We start from the raw sequence: 19,880 nt of genomic DNA on the forward strand, positions 1-19,880 counted from the left end.
TGCTAGGAAACTTTAACCCAGGCTTTTCCAAATTCAGAAAAGTTTATTTATATGTCTTTTAAGGTAGCAAAAGCATGTTTCATTGGTTACTCTTTTTAAATACCAGGAAATAATGGAAATTATGAGCACTGTAGTGAGTACTGTTTCCTTTTCAGGATATCTGCAAATCCCTTTGGTGTCACAAAGTGGGTCACAGGTGTGAGACAAAGTTCATGCCCGCAGCAGAAGGAACAGCTTGTGGTATAAGTATGGTAAGTTGTTTTATAAATAAAATATTGTCATCCTAACTCTAGTTTAGACTGTGTTTGGTCAAATACAAGGTCCCATCAAAACCAGCTTTAGCCAGATCCCTCCAGATTTGCCATCCTAGACTTTGAGATTGCTTTGTAAATTATTCCACTGAGATGCATACTCAGGATGTGGCCTCCCAGTGGTACCTGTCTGATGGCAGGGCCTGGTTCCTCTCCCAAGGAGCTGTGGGATCAGATATCTCTGGCAAATCTAAATCAGTAAGAAAATACATGAATTATAACAGGAGTTAGATCAATGTTTCCAATTCCACTCTGATATGAGCATACCTCAAGTCATACTATTGCTGTACAGACTAAGGCCATATTTTCATCAGAGATCACCACTAAAAGAGCTTATTTGTTTGAGTCAAACCTTCTAATTTACACTCAGACTATTTGTTTGTATTTACCCTCATTTTTTTGCACTTTTTTGAGTTGAACCTTCTAATTTACTCTCATCTGTAGTTATGCAAAATATTTTCTTTACCTATAAGATTTCTTCCAGCAGAACATTGTTTTGATTTTGAAGTAACTGACAAATGTTCTATTTAGCTTTTTCTCTTTGTGCAGTATTTCCTAACTGAATCATGGAAGGGAGACATGTTAGCAGAATTCTGGGAGGCTGTGTGTAAATCACACGGGAAATGTTGAGGCTCTGCAGCTCAGGGTCATAAAGTAACATGGATTTTTGGGGGAAAAAATAAGGCAAAAAATCACTCTTCAAGCAAACAGTTTTGAAAATTCGCTACCTCAGGGATCTTCAACTCAAAACTTGGACAAATATTAGAACATTACTTATGTATGCCTCTGTGTGGATCCATGCCCCACTCCAGAGTCCCTGTCCTGCTGCGAGCTGCTCATCGAGTTCAGTGGGTGACCGTGTTAGGATCAAGCTCTGGAGCTTTTAAATGTTGGGTGTTTTATTTCTTTTTTTGCATCTCCCAGGTGCTGCTGACGGTGTTTTGTGTCCCTGTCTTGCAGTGGTGTCGCAGAGGACAGTGTGTGCAGTACGGGGAGCACGGGCCCAAGCCTGTCCATGGCCAGTGGTCAGCCTGGTCCCAGTGGTCCGAGTGCACCCGCACCTGCGGAGGGGGGGTCACCTATCAGGAAAGACACTGCAACAATCCAAAGTAAGACACAGACATGGAAAGGTAGTGTTTGTACTCTGTTGTACTCTGTTCCTAGGGCAGGAAACGAGCAGGGTCCATTTCTGCAGGGAAGTGTTTGGAGGGCTTTCTCCCGTGCCCAGTGCGGGCAGCCCGTGGGTGGGAGACAGTTCTGGGTCCTGACACCAGAGAGCAGAGGCTGGCTGCAGACTGCTGCAGTGCCTCAGCATCTCCAGCCCAACTTGCTTCTTTTATTTTGGGATGCTGCACTACATCAAATACCTGCAGAAGTAAGGATGCACTGCACAGACATTTTTACATTTTACTCTTTTAAATTTTACATTTAAGGAAGCACCATACAGACATTTTTGCACCTAACAGCCTATGAGCAGGAGAAAAAGATCTTAAAAGCTATTAAGACTTCTACTGAGATCATGTTATCCAGGATGATAAGGACAGATGTCTTTGCATGCCTGTCATGTCCTTTGCATTCTTTTGTATTTCATGAATCAAATGAAAGTTGCTGATCCCTGGAATTGTGTGCTAACTCATGAAACATTTTTTTTTTTGCCTCTAATTAATATCCTATCTATGTAAATACTATTCATTGAAATAAGCACTTCAAAGTAGATTAAAAGTGTTAACTGACCAGCATCTTTCCCAAGTACTCACTGCAGCTTACAAGAAAAGGAGGATTTCCCTGTTTTATTTCCACACAAATACAGCAGGCATAGACACATGTATTCCTCATTGCACACAGTAAAAGCAGCATTTAAGCTGCAGTAATAAAAAGCAGAGAAAATATGACACAGTTTATATGAGGCTGTAAAGAAGCCTCTCATCTACTATACAATGCTGCAGTGTAATATCCATGCTTCATATACTGTGTTATTGGAGAATGTGAGTTAGTTAAAATAGTCTTTATTACCCTCAGTCAAGCCAATTTTTGCAGATCCCTAGCAGAGTGTTTTATCAGCCTTTTTTGTTGTTTCTCAGTTCATTTTCATAAATAAAATTACTTGGATATTTTCCCTTGTTAAGCAGTTTAGCACAAGAATGCAGGGTCTCAGTCAGAGGCCATATGTATATATTTTGGTGTTCCTGCTTTTCTTGCTGAATGGGTATGGCTGCACATTGCTCTCTGCATTTGTGCATAATCTCCTCTTTGCTCTCCATGTGTGACAGGAGAATGGAAATGGTTCAGTTTGGTGCACTGCTGTGATTGATAAAGATTTCTGGGATCTTCAAACAGCATCTCTTCAACATGAAGTGTGTCAGCTGCTGTAGCATTTAGAACTTTTCTTCAGAGGGAACTGTCTGTTCTAAGGAAGAAAGATTTGATGTAACCAAGTCATACTTGGTACAAGAGCTGGATCATGTTTACACTAGATTTAATTCCATTGTATCAGTAGTAATCCAGTTAGGGCAAAGAGAAAATGGTATAATTCTCTCTCAGAGTTACATTGATGGAATGGCAGGAGTATAAATAAGCCACACAACAGTGCACAAATGTCCAGGCAGCTGTATTTGACATCACAGCATTTTGTATGAATGTGGAATCAGAGGAAAAATAATATCATCTATTTTCAATGCTACACCACACAGAATGATTTAAGGACTAGTCCCTGTTCATTGTTAACCTCTAAAAATATACAGCAATTCAGAATAATGATTCCTTTCTTTCTGTATTTCTGAAACATATTTCAGATGTTTTTACATTTTGATACATAATGTATGCTATTTTATATGTGATATATTTATGCCACTTTTCCCAGTCCAGATTTGTGCAGGAGCTGATGTTTGTTTTGTTCAAAAGCTTAATAGATGATTTTGGATAGCAAAATTTTGAAAATGACAAAGAATGACATTTCTGAAAATTAGATTAGAACAAGGGTGTGGCTCTGTGAAGAACTGAGGGGACTCTGAAATGAAATCCCAGCAATTGACATCTTATGAACATTGAGGGAAATGTCTCAGTTTCTGGTGATTTAAAGATGACCCACGTTACCAGAAATTTAAGGGCAAGTGAGGAATACAGCATGAGGCTGTTGTGTGTGGAAATCCTGTTGCCTGTGTGAGTTTGTGAAATCCTCCTCTTGCAAATAATATCTAACCAATTCAATTCCCATCCTGCCAGTTTTCAGGCAGTCCTTGTGACCACACCCAAGCAGCTCTGGGTATGGCTTTGGAATTCCCACTGGAGCTGTGCACAAATTCTCACTGACAAACACCCATGGGGATTACCTGCAGTCCACAGAGCTGGGCAGATTTGCTAAAATCATTTTTTTCCTGTAAATTGTCACAGTGTAATTTCATGGGTCTGGTTTTCATACACCACAGCACTTTACAGTTGAGGTACTTTTCCAAGATAGAAATTGATTGCATACTTTAATAGTTTGGCTGAGAAAGAACCTGAAGAGTGCCCAAGAGATTTAAATTAATACCTGAATCATATCTGTGGGACTGCACCCTACACCTCACAATAGTGCATTGTTTAGCAGAGCAGAATGGAGTTGTAGGCATGTGTGCAGTCAAAAGGCTGAACCAAAACTGCTTGAACACACTTTTTAAAATCTTTTGTATATAACATCTGTAACAGTGATTACAGAAAATGTGAGATGCAAACTGATGCAAATTAATGGTGCCATTTAAAATACTTCTAAAAAGCAAATACTGTGAAAGGCATTGCAGACCTTTCAGATTCATGCAGAATAATAAAGCTTTGTGATACTATCATAGTATGGGCACAGGATGAGCAGAAGTGTTCTTACATACATGAAATTAAATGATTACAAAAAGTGAAAATTAGGAGTCTGGAATTTCAGAGTCTTAATTCATTTGGTATTGCATGAAATACTTTCCTTGATCACATGAATTTCAGGATTTCTCACACTGCATTGTGTTGCAGTGAATGTCATGGTTAAGGAACTCTACCCTTAAAAGGATACTTTAGAATTAATTTAAGCTACTCTTGTAGCATTTTAGTATTTGAGTCTCATATGGAGTGGAGTACTTACCATTTTGTCCTCAGACTCCTTTTCCAAATCTATCTTTGGAGACTTTTCATTGTTGGCCTTTCTCACCACATTTCTCCCTTTTCCAATTGTCCTCAGCAAGACCTCATGCAGGTCCCCCTGTTGATGTCAGTTCTGGAGGGGGTCACAGAGGGGTGAAAGCTTTAGGCTGTATCTGTGCTGGGGGAACTGTTCCACTGCAGAAAAACTGGGATGTCCTTTGTGCAGGGCATTCCACTGTAAGTGTGGATACACCAGCAGCTTCTGCAGGCAGCCCAGCCAAAACCTACTGGTGTTACCAACATCCTCAAGAAAAGCATGATTTCCTCAGTGTGGAGAATAGGATTTCCACAGGAATTTGTACTTGTAGATCTCCATCTCTTTTCCTGTGAATAACTTAACTCCTACTGACATCTTGTTGGTGAAAATGAAGGTGGAGAAGTTTCCATCACTCTCAAGCCAACAGTTTCAGTCATGGGAATGTAGTGTAATATTAAAATGCTGTAATGGAGCTGGGAAACAGAATGCCTCTTTCAGAGCTTTCTTAGTTTGGAGGAATTTTGTCCCATCCTTAAAAGCAAGAGTGTGGCTGGAAACCACACTCTAGCCATAAATAATTCTATTATATTGCTTATTTGGTGGCATTTACTTGGAAGGAGGTTGATTCTTTTCCTTACATTAAAGCAGATTTGTTCTCTGGGGTTGAAGGAGGTCAAAAATCCTCCATGTGCTGAAGCTCTAAGGAAAGTCTGTAGGGAATTGAGTCAGCACCCAACAGTTTGGCTGCCTGAACTCAAAGCTCTCACCAACTGCACAAAGTCAACATAAACACTCCCTGATTTCACTGATGTTCCATATCCTCCCTGCCCTTCACAGGCTGGATTGCCACCAACTAGGACAGAAAATTTGACTTTTAGACCTTCACCATTATACCCAGTATCAGTGTAGCTGGCAGGTGACCTCAGGAAAAGTCAGTGGAAGTTGTTGTGGTTTTTTCCACAGCACCAGTGATTTAACACAGCTTTAAACACAGTAACAGGTGGGTTTCCATCTCTTTCTCCAAAAGACTTTTTTGCAGCCCAGAATTCTGGAAAAGGCAGATATTGTGTAAGTAAAACATAAAAAAGGCAAGTCCCAGCTTGGTTAGAGGGTTAGACATATGGGAGTTGAAATTCAAATTCCCAGCAAGCAGAAGAAGCACCTGGATTTTCTCCTCCATGTTGCACAGAGCTGTCTCCATGCTACTCCAGGCATGAGCAAGTCAGGAGTTGCATGGGATCCTTGGATGTGGGGAATAGTTACAGCATAGTGATTAGGGATTTCAACAAACAATTTGCTTCAATTGCGCATTCTATACTCTTAGAATTTTAAACTTTTGCTTTTAGTTAATATATCACTGTTATTCAGTATCTTTTATATTATTCTGGGTTTTTTTTTCCTTAATGTGTGTATAATATGGACAAAGCTGTCCACTCAAAGTTTATATCTTGCACTTCAAGTATGTAAGTTCCCAAATTTTTAAAAAAGTCGTTACATAAATAAGTGCAAGTGTAGCATTGGTACATTTATTTTTGCTTGATGCCAGAAATGTATAATACAACAAAGGGTTCTTAGAATTTGTTATTTTGAAGACTTGGCTCAGTGCTTGCAGATGTGTATCTGAGCATTGTGAAACTGCACAAATGATGTCAGTGAATTGCTAAGTTCAAAAGAGCAATCTTGCATTTTACATTGTTTAACAATATCTGTGCACAGACCAAATGGTTAAAAAAAATATTATTCTGATAATGTGAGGTATGAGCAAAGGAATAGAATATGCTCTTTCCATTCTGGCCAAGGTGAAGGGAAATGCCCAGGTGAGGATTGCTGAAGTGGATGTGACATGTTTAAAATTACCTTGGAATTCCTGCACTTTTCTAAAGCAGGACAACTATGCACAGTCCCTGTTTCCTCTGACTATTTAAAATCACATTTTTTCAAAATGATTTACAAAATAAATGAACAAGCAAATGTAATCATTCATCCTCTTTTCATTTGATCAGTGCTATTTTATCCTTTATTAACTCTAATTGTGATAGGTAATTCTTTGCACATGTTCATTCCTTGGTTACAGCAGAGTAAAAATAGCTGCATAACAAGGTTGAACCCGGCCAGTACCAAATAGCCCTATAAATTTAAATCAGTGCAAACATGACTCACCTCTAGATGGTTGCATCTTTGCTGAGTCTGCAGTGATCCAAGTAGATAATTCATGTCAACTGCTTTGCTTGGTTTTAGGAACCGTGAAAGTTAATGGCCCATATAAGAAATACTGATCTCTCAGGGCAGAAAGTCCTCTCCTGTTCCCTGTATTCTCACACACGTGTAACATGCCAATCACACAAAAGGGGGACTTTGCAAAATCACCTTTTTCTCTTTCCTTTGCAGGCCACAGTACGGTGGGAAGTTCTGCCAAGGCTCCAGCCGTGTCTACCAGCTTTGCAATAAGCAGCCTTGCCCAGCAGGCAGCCTGGACTTCCGAGCCCTGCAGTGTGCAGAGTACAACAGCAAACCCTTCCGGGGCTGGTTCTACAAGTGGAAGCCCTACACCAAAGTGGAAGGTGAGAGTGGCCCTGCTCTCAGGGACAGGGAGCTCTGAGCACCCATTCGCCCGAGTGCTCGGGGTGAGCATCACCCCCTGTGAGCAGACAGGCTCCTGGGGCTGGGTGAGATGTGTTTGCTTTCTGGCAGAGCTGGAGCCAGGCTGCTGTGTGATCCTGCCTGCAGGGACATGCAGGATTGATTTGGGCTGGGAATTCGAGTCCTTGTCCTCACCGTGACTCCCCGGCTGTTGCCGCCCCTCTCTCTCTCATTTTGTATTCCTTATTGCTTAGTCTGAAACCCAAGCAAAACAACTTCCATGGAATTTTCTGCATGGGAAATGTAAGCTTCCACAATAACACTACCAGAATCTTCCTTCTTTTGGAATGTTCTCAGATTTCGAAATGTAACAGTAAATCAACCTTTTGACTTTTCTGCTGGTATGGTCCCATGAGAAGTGGAAATGCAAACAATGTACTGGCATTCATTTTTTAAAGTCATCTTTTACTAAGAGATCTTTATCAAGTTCAGGTCTCAATAACTATTTCTGTTATTTTGCACAAGCAAGTTTATTTTTACTTTATGCCTCTTAATTTTGCAAATATTTTGAATCAGTATTCACTTTTATCAGCTAAAACAAACATTTTCTCCAGTTTGAAAGCACTACTGAATAAAAGTGTCTGAATTTTCTCACATCATAGCCGCTTTGTTTAGCACATGAACAAATTTGCTTTTGATGATAATGTATATATTTAAATAGATACATGCACATTCATTCATAGCATGATTATATTTTCTTCAAAAGTCTTTGTGGACATTTTCATGGATATTTAAAAATACCCTAACAGGCCAGTGAACAGAGGAAAGAAGTTTCACAGCACATTGCAGTGGATGTTGTATAATAGGGCAAAAAATACATCTTGTTTAATAGAAATTAAGATGGCCTACATTGGTTTTAAAGGGAGGAGCAGTGTTTAGTAAAAGAGGCTTAAAATTAGGGACAAGGGGCGTAATTGTCAAAAGCAAGATGTCCCCAAGTGATTCTGAAGTTGAAAATGCCCATCCTTCCTCTCAGCTGCTCCTCCAAGATCTACATTTATCGTCCTGGAAACATGATCTGCTTTTCAAAATTGCCACAGATTCTTTGCCTCTGCAGAAGGGACTACTGGAAATCCAGCTACTGATTTAAAAATAAAAGGATTCTCTTTTGAATCCAATTTCATGTTCTTAAAAACTGTTTTATTTGTTGCACTTCAATTTGTATTAAAACTCTGCATTTCAGCAGTTGTGATAATATTTATAATTTCATGACTGGTTTTGTCTGTGCAGAATTCATCAGCCCTTTATAAGCATAACACACCACCTGTGTGTAAAGAGAAATTTTACAATGGTTGGAGGAAAAATACTTCTGTTAGGGGAAAGTCTGGCTGCAGTTCTAGCTTTCAGCTGAACTGGTCATATGTGCCATGTTATCTCTTTCCCAATTTTAAATAAACTTCAGATAAAATTATTGCAGTCTCCCATTTATCTTAATAAAAGTGAAACTTGAGCCTGTGAGGCAGTGGGACTGAAGGCAGGGTGCAGCAGCAGGGCTAAGGCAATGCTTTTACACCGAGTTTGAATTCTTAATTCTTTGTGTGGACAAGCAAACTCACATGTGCTTTTAAAAAAGCATAATATAAAGTATTTTATTTAGCTATATTTCTAATTAGCTACATTCTGGTGTCCTAGGTTGTCATCATGCACAGCTCATCCTTGTGGTTTATCTTCTAGAATATGGGGAGAAACAACAGCCAAGATGCTTTTTATCTCTTTAACAGTGCAGGTCTGCTAATGCTTCCTTGTCTTTTTTTCTGTTTGTTTTCTCCCCAGAGCAAGACAGATGTAAATTGTATTGCACAGCTGAAGACTTTGACTTTTTCTTTGCAATGTCCAGCAAAGTGAAGGATGGAACTCTGTGTTCTCCAAATAACTATGATGTTTGTATTGATGGAATATGTGAAGTAAGATAAAATTAAGTTTCTTGCAATCCTAATGTCTATCTTTTTTTTTTTTTTTTATTAGTGGGCAATTGACTTCTTTAGGGAAAATGCAGCTGTTTCTTCAAATTCCCTTTTGTCTGAGTCCTTCACTTGTGTTTTTTGGTTGCAGCAAGTAGGGTGTGATCATGGACTTGGTTCCAAAGCTGTGTTGGATGCTTGTGGAGTTTGTAAAGGAGATAATTCAACGTGCAAGTTCTTTAAAGGCCAATACTTGACCCAGCACAAAGCTAATGGTAAGGAAAACTGTTCCCCATGACCATCAACTCACTGCTCTGCTGTGTCCCCATGCAATATATATGACTCCTTACTCATTCAGGCAGTGGCTGAGGGTCCAGATGTGAGCAGAAAATCACAGGGAGAGTGAGAGGAGAGCTCACATTTCTCTTGTTTCTTGGTAACAAGAAGGCTTGGTAACAATAAGTCTTGGTCAGTTTAAACAATTCTCTTGTTTCTTAAGCTACATTTTCCCTTTACACATGTGAATTTCCTCTTAAAAGAGATTCTAGGATTCAGGCAAATGAAAAAATAGCTGTCAGCAGCTCTGACTGGGATGGGACTGTGGAACATATAAAAAGTAATACACAGCTCAATGCCAAACATGACAGTATTTCCATGTCCATTTTCAAATTAAGTGGTCTGGAAGCTGTTTCAGTGGAAGATCCAGGCACTGGGAGGTGGACTTTTCCTTAGTGGACTGTCACAGGCTTCTTGGGAAATAATCTCACCGTGCCGCAGTTTTTCAGGCATAAAATGTAGATAAGATTTCAGTACACACAGGAGTATTTTGAGCATCTCTTTGCTGTTGATCATAAGACATGTCCTTACTGCAGTAATATAGGCCAGGAAATTGTCCAGGATGTAGTAATGCAGCCCTGGCTGGCAGCAGGGAGATCCTCTGGTATCCAGACCTGCATCCCAGGGCACCTCACCTCACAGCCCATATGCTTGGCAGTAGTACCTTCCAACTACCCTAGGGAGCTACAGCAAAAGCTACAGTGGAGCCACCATTAGTGTGCTCTGAATTTTTCTGAGGTGAACTTGCTTTTTCTTGCCTTTAATCACAAGGAAAAATTTCAGGAATTGAAATACCTCAGAGTCACTCTGATTACAGACTGCATGGGGCAGGGCAGGTCAGGGGGGGATGTTAAAATCAGACCTGGTTTTTCCTGGTGGAAACGGGCTAACCTGGGGGATCAGAAGAGCTGTGTATCTTCTGAGCTGTGCTGATTTCCCAAGTGGCTCGGGGAGACGAGCCAGCTGTGTGTGTGCCAGCTGCCAACCCCTGGCTGCCTCCTCTCCTCGCAGACTACTACGCGGTGGTGACGGTGCCGGCGGGCGCGCGCAGCATCCAGCTGCAGGAGCTGCACGTCTCCCCCAGCTACCTGGCCGTGCGCAGCCTGGCCAGCAGGTACTACCTGACAGGAGACTGGACCATCGACTGGCCGGGGAAGTTCCCTTTTGCCGGGACAGTTTTTGATTATCAGCGCTCCTTTGACCATCCCGAGAGTCTCTACGCGGCTGGACCCACTAATGAGACGCTGGTCTTTGAAGTAAGCCTGGCTTCTGTTTCTTCTCGCCCTGATGTCCATTACAGAATTGGTAACGACAGCTTCAGCTCTGCACTGGGGCTCTCAGAGAGATGAAAGAATAGTGTTGAGTCATGATAGCATTCAGACTTCATTGTGTGGTCAGTCATGCTGGATTGAAAGGCCTTTCACTGCTTTACCGAGGTCTGAAGTTTACTAAACTGTCACAAATTTGGTGAAAAGGAAGGTGCATAAAACACCCTACAGCATAATTTCTGAGTTGCACGGTGGTGATGGAGATTATGAATCTCATCATTGCATCCCATACATGGCATGCAGCAAAATCCAATAATGTAAAAATCAAAGGTGCCATTATGTCAATGCTCAATGGTTGCAGGTTCACATAATGCTTCTGAAACTGCAGGTGAGTGGAGCCATTTTCACATGCACCTTGGAATGCAGTCAAGATACCACACACAGGTTCCTGTAGAATGAATTTCTGTTGGTTCAGTTATTCAATTATATCTGTTTATCTCACAATCAAATTTGTGTCACCTGCTTTGTTTGCCAGATGTCCTGTGTTGAAACCATTGTAAGTAGAAAGGAAACTTGGTACTTACATGGTTAGTTCAAGTCTTACAAGTTTGAAATTGGCCTTTGCTACTGCTGTTCTGAGAAAAACCTCTTTCTGCAGTAGGTTGATTTGCTAGATTTTCTTCTAAAATGCATTTTAATATCTGAGGGGCCATTTCTGGCTGAATCATCCAGGGCTTTGCTTCCTGTTAGCTCCATTAGTTTGCCCTTTGCAGCTCTAGCAGGTCTTTGGCTTTGTAACTCAGCTGTTTGGTCTGTTTCGGTGACTCCTGCCTTGCCTGTCAGAAGGAAAGATCCCTCCCAGCAGGGATTCAGATCCTTCCCACACCTTCCACTCTGGAATGTGCATTGCCCCTGGGGAGCATGGCACGGGGTGCTGTGCCCCCTGGCCATGGCAGCATCCTGCTGTCCTTGCTCCCATCCCATATCCCAGGCTCTGGAATCCGCTCCCTCGCCCAGCTCGGGCCTGTTAAACCAAGAAAGAGCAAGCACAGACTGGGACATGGAGTATATTCTTCAAGGGTTATTAAAGCTTTCTCAAATGTCCAGAGGAGTGTGTGTTTGGAATACTGAGGAGCTTTGCTGCTTTTCCTGCTGGCTGAGTAATGGACTGAAACGTGTCCTTGGGAACTACTGAAGGCCTGGAGCACAGGTGTGTTACACCTCTGTAGAGTGAACATGAGCTTTAGAACAGGCAGTTTGACATGGGCTAAGGGTCTGTCTTCCCACAAATTGCCATCACAATTCACAGTGCCTTTTGCAACATTTTTCTTCATTGAAGAATTTTCATTTTGGGTGTGTGTGTTCACAGGGATCTTCCTTTAGTCTGATCAGTTTGGTCTACAAAGCTCCAGACGTGCTTCCCTCCCTGCAAACCATCTGCCTCACACCAAAACCACCACACTTACAAATACTATGAAATGTTAAGCTGAACTCCCAGGAATCTTATTGGTCATAACCCAAAGTAGATTTGAGCTCTATTATTATTATTATTATTATTATTATAGAGCTGAAGTATGAATAATAAATCGCCTGCAGGAAGACTTGGCTGCATATCATGCACACACTTTGCAGAATAAAGATTAAAGAGAAGAAATTAATGCCAAATAACACTTCTATTTTCATCCTTTCAAATTATGCTAAACAGTTTTATTTAGATGTAACATTTAACTGGAGGCTGTTGCTCCTTTCAGAGCTTATTTAAGCTTCCCTTGTATTTTTATTGAAATACCTACACCACTGGCATTGGTAGCTGGGGATTCTAATGACTAAAAATGTTATGTGTTCCCCAATTACACATATCTATGAACTGAATTTAAGATGGTTTTTTCCCCCTTTAATAATTTAGGCAAAATTCAGCAAGCTCAATTTTTTAAATAAAGTGCAGATATTTCTGCTCAGAGATCTGCATTATTTATAACTTACTAGTAACTCTAAGAAGGAAAAATGCCAGAAAACTGAAGAAATATGTTTTGAGAACCAAAATTGCTGAATGTCTGCTTGCAGCCATGATAGTGAAACAAATCCTGCTTCAGCTCTAAATATCAGAAACAGATAGTAGGCTGAAAAAAAGGAGTGTTTGAGAGTACTACAGTGCAGCTTTATTTTTATTTTTATCTCACCTATAATTTTCAAAGAAGCACACAAAACTGTCCTGCTGCAGTTTTTTATTCAACTAAATTAGTTTTAGGTAAGATAAGGTTTTCCAGGGTTTGGACCTCAAATTCTTCCTGTAATCTTTAGATTTCTAATTTCTTTTTTTTTACATCAGGCTGTATTCAAAAGATATTTAATACTTTTTTTCCTAGATTAGGGCTGTTGTTTTTCTTCCAAAAAAAATTCAGTGTGAGCCCTAGTAAAATGGTGCACTGCAGGTATTGAGGGTGTGGATAAATTGTACATATAATACAGGAGCTTTTATTATTCTTGTGGGCTGAAAAGGGAAGGTTTTGCAGCTGTATTTATTGCCATTCACCTATGACTGAATGCCAGATTAAAGCAGCTTGTGCCCATTTCATTCTGCAGTTAAAATTTTGGTAGAGATTTGTGTAGTGGCTGAAATGGTCCAGGTTTTTGCTTTGTTTCTGCATGCAAAGCAGGCTGCAGGTATCCAGGAAGCTCAGGCTGTGCACGTCCTCTGAGCAACATTCCCAGGAGAGGATGGGACCAGACAGGTCTGGCAAGTCTGTGCTCAAGGCAATCACTTCCTTTGAAATGCAGTCATCCTCCAAACTATTTTCTGGAAAGAGACAACTGAAGAATGTTTTGAGACAGCAGAAGGAGATGCAAATAAGAAAAAAAATCTTTAAATTCCCCATTGCCTTGCACACCACAAGTTCAGCCTTGCAGTTCTAGGAGATGTGGTGTATGTATATTTTATTGTACAGTGTGTTCCCATGCATCTGCTTTTTTGTCAGGCTTTTCAATAGTTCAGCTGAGCACGTTTCATTTCATCAGACATTGCAGTCCTCAACACTATTCAAAAATGGGTGAGTGACCAGAAAAAGACAGAAAGTGCTCTCCTTATTTACCCTAGAATTTCACCAAACCCTCCCCTCCATATCTATACTTCTATATATTATAGATATGTAATTATGGGAATGAATCATACTAAAAAAGACAAAGAGTAGTGACTCTGTAATTTAACTGGCTTGTGGCAGAAAAAGTACAAACTGTAGCGGCAAGATATTTTCTGAAGGGAACATTGTGAGATGAATGTGGAATTAATATGCATGACTAGTGTTTCCTGAGCACAACTGCTGGAAGGGTGAATGCATGGTGAGGTTTTAGGATTCATCAGGATCCCTTCTGGATTGTTCAGGAACTGATTTCACAGAGAGGGGGAAGGGAAAACCCAGTAAACTGATGTCCTTCAGAATTTGTGTATCAGTGTCCTCCTGAAGCTAACATTACTGTTATTTTTGGTGGTTATGGGTTTTCAAATGCCAGTAAAAGCTGAAATGAAAAATATTCATAGACTCAGAAGACAGTTGCTGAAATGGCCCAATTTAGATTACATGAAATAATGGTCAGTGGTCAGAGGGGTAGAAATATGGTAGATGCTAATCTGGGATGAGAAAGTGATACCAGCTTTTAAAATATAGTTTTTGTAGCATATTTGTCTCGTCTTAAACAGAAACCTCTTTTATTTTCTTTTTTTTTTTTTTAAATGTAGCTGAAAACCTTCACCTCTTTTATCTGTTATTTAGACCTAGGTAATCCAAGGTCAGTTCTTTCTGTTTAAAGACCTTTTCAAAGTTTTATATTAACTGAAAGATATTTAACTTGAGGAGAAACAGTCAGTATATTTATCATTAGTTAGCTTTGCAAACAAGGGCTGCCAGTGGGCACCACCAGCTGCTGAAAATCCTTTGGAGAAGGAGAGCTCCCCCAGGGCTCTGTCACCTCTGGGGCTACCTGGAGGCATTCATTTGGTGAACAATTCAGTCACCCTCCACGACTCACTCAAATGCTGAGAAAGATTCTGAAAGGGCACAAGAAAACAAAACTTTATGCAGGCATGAAAAAGGCTGCATGGCCAGGGATTGAGGAACTTATTTATAAAACATGAGAGTTTTGCAATTTTGTGTTCCATTCCATCAAGAAGCAGATGAAGGAAGAATTGACTGGTTTGAGAAGTCAAATACAACTGCAGAAAGCAAAGTTGTCCAGGATGAGACAGGATGAGAATCCTCCCTGAAGTTTACCTCAAACTTGGTGAAACATCAAATCAAGAAATTGAGACATCTTTGGGAAATAAAGAGAGTTTATTTTAACATCAATAAGTAACAGATGGAAAGGATGCTTTGTAAAGAGGCAGACTTCCACAGGAAGAGAAGGTGAATGGAGCTTCAAGGCAGGAATATGTCTAATTAAATCCAGTAAATCACTTCCTCTTTATCAATTGGGGAAAACAGGAGAAGGGAGGCCAGGTGGAATGGCTTTGCTGATGATGTAGCTGCCACTGGGAGAAAGCCAAGTTGCAGTTATAAAGGATTACATTTATTATTAGCTACTAGATGATAAATTTGTACTGATTTCCCCTGAAGAGAAAGTAGGTTAAAGAGACCTAAGATGTACTTATAAGATACAGATGTTGACTCAATACAATGGATAAAAGGGTTCTCCTGTAGTGAGGAGAGATTAGCTGGACAGCATCCCTGAAGGTTGTACATTTAGCATGTGAACAGAGAAAAAATGGAGCATAATAACAATGGAAGATAAATTTGAAACAGCTGAAGTAGAAATGAGATCATATAGGACCCCTTTCAAGAATACTTTTTTTTCCTTTTAATGACCTTAGTGGACTTGAAAAACAGTAGTTTGTCATAAGCTTTTAGTTAGGACTGTGTTTATAGTTATTTTAGAAGTACTGAAGAGATAAAACCCCTTTTGTTTTAAGGTTTGGCTTAAGTACCCAGTGGGTAAATCTTCCTTTACTGCTTTCCAAACAGGTGTTCTCCCACTTTCCTTTGAAGCCCTGGTTCTGCCACTGTCAAGGATCCCATCCAATAACTGCCCATTGAGGACAACAGAGTAGTTTTAAAACTTGTTTTAAACACTTTTCCACCAGAACCATATGCTGCATGCTTAAATATACCAGAATAAATTCATAGAAATCCGTGGAATTAACCTTGATTGAACAGAGAAATCAGAATGGGCCTTAGGATATTGGATGTTACAATATTTATTAAACAGCATGTAGATCCCCAGTGGATGAGAACTGCAGGTCTCAAGCAGAGCACAGCCAGGCACGTGTCCTCACACAGACTTCTCTGTCTGCCCTCCCTGCACACTGGTACATCCCCTAAAGAAATTATCCAAGGCCTCCAAAGCATGGGAATGAGCCAGGAAGTGTAGATGATGTTTGCAATGAGGGTGCAGATCAAAGGCACTGTGGATGCTGGGATTCAGAGCTAGGGCTCGTGCCCACTTTGTGAATTGGGCACATGCAGATGAAAATAGTCCTTTTTACCTGGATTTTTTCCCCCTATGCTCAGCTTCTCTCTGTAAGTGATTTGTAAATGTCTGTTAGTCCTCCACAGAGATAATGAGTCTTTTTTTCAGCATGCCACGAGCCAGGCATTAGATTCTTTCCTGTACATGGAACAAAACGTCGTGGAAGGAATAGGAACTTAGCTTGTATCATTTAATCTCTCCTTATTCAGTATGCTGCAAGGAACTTCACATGCACATCTTACAATAAAAAACTACTGGAAAGCACCAAGTCAATCATAGCAAAGCAATGTTAGTAGACTCTTTAAAAATCTGACCTGCAAAACAGAGTATGATATTGGAAGCTTAGGATGGCCATGAGAAAAAAATCTCAAACAAAGGAGCAGATGCACAGCTAGTGTAGAGGATTTATTGGTTTAGCTTTCGCATCAAAATTAGCAGCAAAAGGAAAAGGTTATTTTCTCAGGAGAGTTCAATTTATCCATTGTTTTAACATTTTGTGCCGTAAGCTAAAGGCACAGTTCCTTTCCTTCGGAATAGATCCAGCAGATTCCAGCCACACAGCCTGTGGTTTTGCAGCTCAAGAAGCTGTAAATTTTATAACTCTGCGCCCTGCGGTCAGAGCTGCTGAGTGCTGTGTCTGAAGTCAGGTGGTTGGTGTGTTAAAGGTAGACATTAAACAGTTCTGTTGAGGAACTGGAAATGTTTAAGGAGGTTGTTTGCCAGCTGTAAATTTGGGAGCAAATGCCAGTTGGCTGAAAAGATGTTGGAATGCATCCAGTTAAGTAGACTAGCGCTGGAGGTCTTTCCAAATTTGTAGGTCTGATAACTTGGCTGAATATGCAGACTTCAGTTATTGGGTTGTTAAGAAGGGGCTTTATAATGAATGTTTGAAAATACGATAGAAAACTTTTTATACGCTCGTTACTTTGGCAAAATTGCAACTTTGCAATAGTATTGCATTCCTGATGAAAACTCAGTCAGACTTTATACACCGTGTACTATTTTTCAGCCCTGCACCAGGGACTTCAAAGCACATGGTTTTATGTGCCCTGCAATACTTTTGTCTCCAGTACTGCTCCATAGTTTGATTTTGCCCTTTTCCTGCATGGCTGGGATGGTACAGGAGGAGAGACAGTGATGCTGCTCCTGCTTGGTCAGCACTCCCTCTCGTCGCCTGTTGGGTGGGAAGGGGCTCTGGCTTGGGCTGCTGGCCAGGAAATGGAGAGGAAGTTCCCTTCTCCTGCCTGTTAGAATTGTGGCCAGTGTGCAAGGAGGGGCTGTAGCCCGAGGTCTTAAAATGTGTATGGCCCAGCTTGCCTGGTGTGCAGGATTTACCCCCCAGGCACCCCCCCCAGCTGTGAGCTCCTTGCACCATGGTGTGCCTGTTCTCTGAAGGGATGGATTCTCATGGGGCTTGTTCTCACTCGTCCCAGACCTTCCCCTTCACTCTGCTAAAGCACCAGCAGAGTATTGCTCTGACAGGAGTAAAACTGCCACTCTTACCTTCTCATCCCCCCCTTTCCTGCTCTGAACTCTGTGTTCAGAATGCATTCCATCTGTTCCTTGCCTCCAGTGTCACAAAGAGCACTTTCAGAAGACAAATGTTCAGTCTAATACTTCAAGATATTTTTATTAGAAAATTTTTAAACTTTGCTGTTTTTTGGCCACTGGCACAGCACAGTTTTATGACAGTTGTCAGAGTCAAATGAGATGAGGACTAACCCTTACACAAGGTTTTGTGGTATGGACAAAACCTCCTCCTCCTCTGACAAAACTTATTAAAAGGCCAGACAGAATTTCAGCCTCTGCTCTTGAAGGAACACAGAGCACCTACTGAAATGGGAGAAAGTGTTTCTGGCTGCCTAAGATGCCAAGATCTGTGCTAATTCCTTAGACTTGGAAGATGAGTAAATGTAAATTAAAATATTTTGAGGTCTGGTCTGTAAGAAGAAGCAGGGAAGGCATTGTTTTAAATGAAGAATAGTATTAGAGGGCTCAGTTCTTACTACAGTTAACACACTGCATTTGTTTCTGAAGCACATGTTCTGAAGCTTTATGCTTCAGATATTTGTCTCAATTTGTCCTTGAGAGGAGAGTGAGCACGTTGTTGCAACCTGTTTTATCTGTAATGCCAGTGGACTTGGAGTTCAATATTCAGGCTCTAGAGCAGCTGTTTTAACAGCTGGACTTTTTGCTGTCAGCAGTCTGATAGATTTGTGAAAATAAAAACATTACTTTGGCAAAATTGCAGCTTTGCAATAGTATTGTGCTCCTGATGAAAACTCAGTTGAACATTATACATCCTGTCATATTTTTCAGGAGAGATGTTTCCCTTCGTCTGAAGGGGCTGTTCAATCTTACCACATTTACATTAGATAATGATGAATAGCCAAGGGGAAAAGAAAAGTCCCCAAAAAAGTTACACTGGGAATGGTTTGAATGGAGTAGAGCAGCTAGGGTGCAGAAGCACAGCCTGAGGAAGGAGCCTGGAGTGAATACAGAGGCTTTGTCAGATGCTCATTAGTGAGCCCCACGTGCTGGGAGCACTGGACACTGTGGAGGTTTCCTGGAGAGCCACTTAAAGATCCTGAGGTCTGGGGTGCATCTGTGCAGGGCAGAAGGAGTTGCACAGCAGTCTCAGTCCTTGTGTTTCCTAATTCCAGAGTATTCCATTTAAATCCTATTCTTGTAAAATAGCTGTGATATATATTTGCATCTATAACTCATCCCTAAAGCAGATCTGGTAATTCTATTTCTACCAAGAATTTTCATTCAAAAAAGAGGTCAGTAATCACTCTCAGATCTATTTCTTCTGTGACCTCACTGCTATTCTAACGTGCTCATGAATTAAGCTTGGATGGCTGAAAAAAATCACATGAAATACTGGATTTACCTGTGCTTGAAGAAGTTTCTAATATGAATCCTCTCAGGAGAAGGCACATACTCTTCAATTCATTTGGAAGTATTTGCCTGTTGCAGCCCTAATTGCTGTTTTCTCAGTTTGGATCATTATTGAGGTTCCCTGACTGAAATAAAATCTTTGGCTACTAACAATAGAAATGTTAGCATTCACATTTTCTTTCTTCTAGAAAAGTAAACACTGTGCAGTCCAGATCCTTCATGTGTTCATTATTATTGAGCTGCAGGTCATCTAAATTTGGTCTGAATTTTCACTGCCATGGGCAATTTCTGTGTTCTAATAGGGACATTTTCAGAATACCTTAAAACCCTTGGCTACATTTCAAAATGTTATTATATTCCTCGGTCTTAAACAACATAAATGCAAGTTTGTTGCTATTTTATGAAACCAGTCTCTACAGAGATCAGTTCTACTTGCATGGATTGCTTAAGTTCTCAGGTCAGATATTATGCAAACTTCACTGATAAGTTATTTATATTTTGAATATCAATTATTAAACATAGACTTGAATTGTACCTGAAATGCTAATGCTTATCAAAAAAGCAAATTTAGGAACTGAGGTTAACTGCACCTGCTCTTTATGTTACTGTGACAAGATCCATATTGGTGAAGAGTTAAAAGTCATGAGAGCTCTGTAACTGTAAACCCACACTGTTTCTACTAAGTGTGGATATGAATGCACTTTGCTGCCAAAACTTTCTAAAATAAATTTTGTCAAGTAGAAATTTCTCCCCAAATTTAGGTATATGTCAGATGCTCATGCATCTTGCAGTGATTATAATTCAGTCTTGAAATTAATACAGTGAATGAAAACTGCAATATAATTCGCCACTAAAAGAGTACACCCTT

General features: G+C 40.4%; 1 protein-coding gene across 3 annotated transcripts in view; it reads left to right on the forward strand.

Moving 5' to 3' along the window:
• Nucleotides 1-19,880, forward strand: part of ADAMTS18 (ADAM metallopeptidase with thrombospondin type 1 motif 18) — a 77,867-nt gene that overhangs the window by 40,748 nt on the left and 17,239 nt on the right. For all 3 annotated transcript variants that reach the window (XM_059856985.1, XM_059856986.1, XM_059856987.1), the window contains 6 exons: nt 156-251; nt 1,272-1,420; nt 6,838-7,010; nt 8,863-8,993; nt 9,142-9,265; nt 10,338-10,582. In XM_059856985.1, the coding sequence (XP_059712968.1) occupies nt 156-251; nt 1,272-1,420; nt 6,838-7,010; nt 8,863-8,993; nt 9,142-9,265; nt 10,338-10,582 (918 nt within the window). The remainder of the gene's footprint in view (nt 1-155; nt 252-1,271; nt 1,421-6,837; nt 7,011-8,862; nt 8,994-9,141; nt 9,266-10,337; nt 10,583-19,880) is intronic.

This window comes from Haemorhous mexicanus, chromosome 12 (assembly GCF_027477595.1).
Source record: "Haemorhous mexicanus isolate bHaeMex1 chromosome 12, bHaeMex1.pri, whole genome shotgun sequence".
NCBI classification, from domain to species: domain Eukaryota; kingdom Metazoa; phylum Chordata; class Aves; order Passeriformes; family Fringillidae; genus Haemorhous; species Haemorhous mexicanus.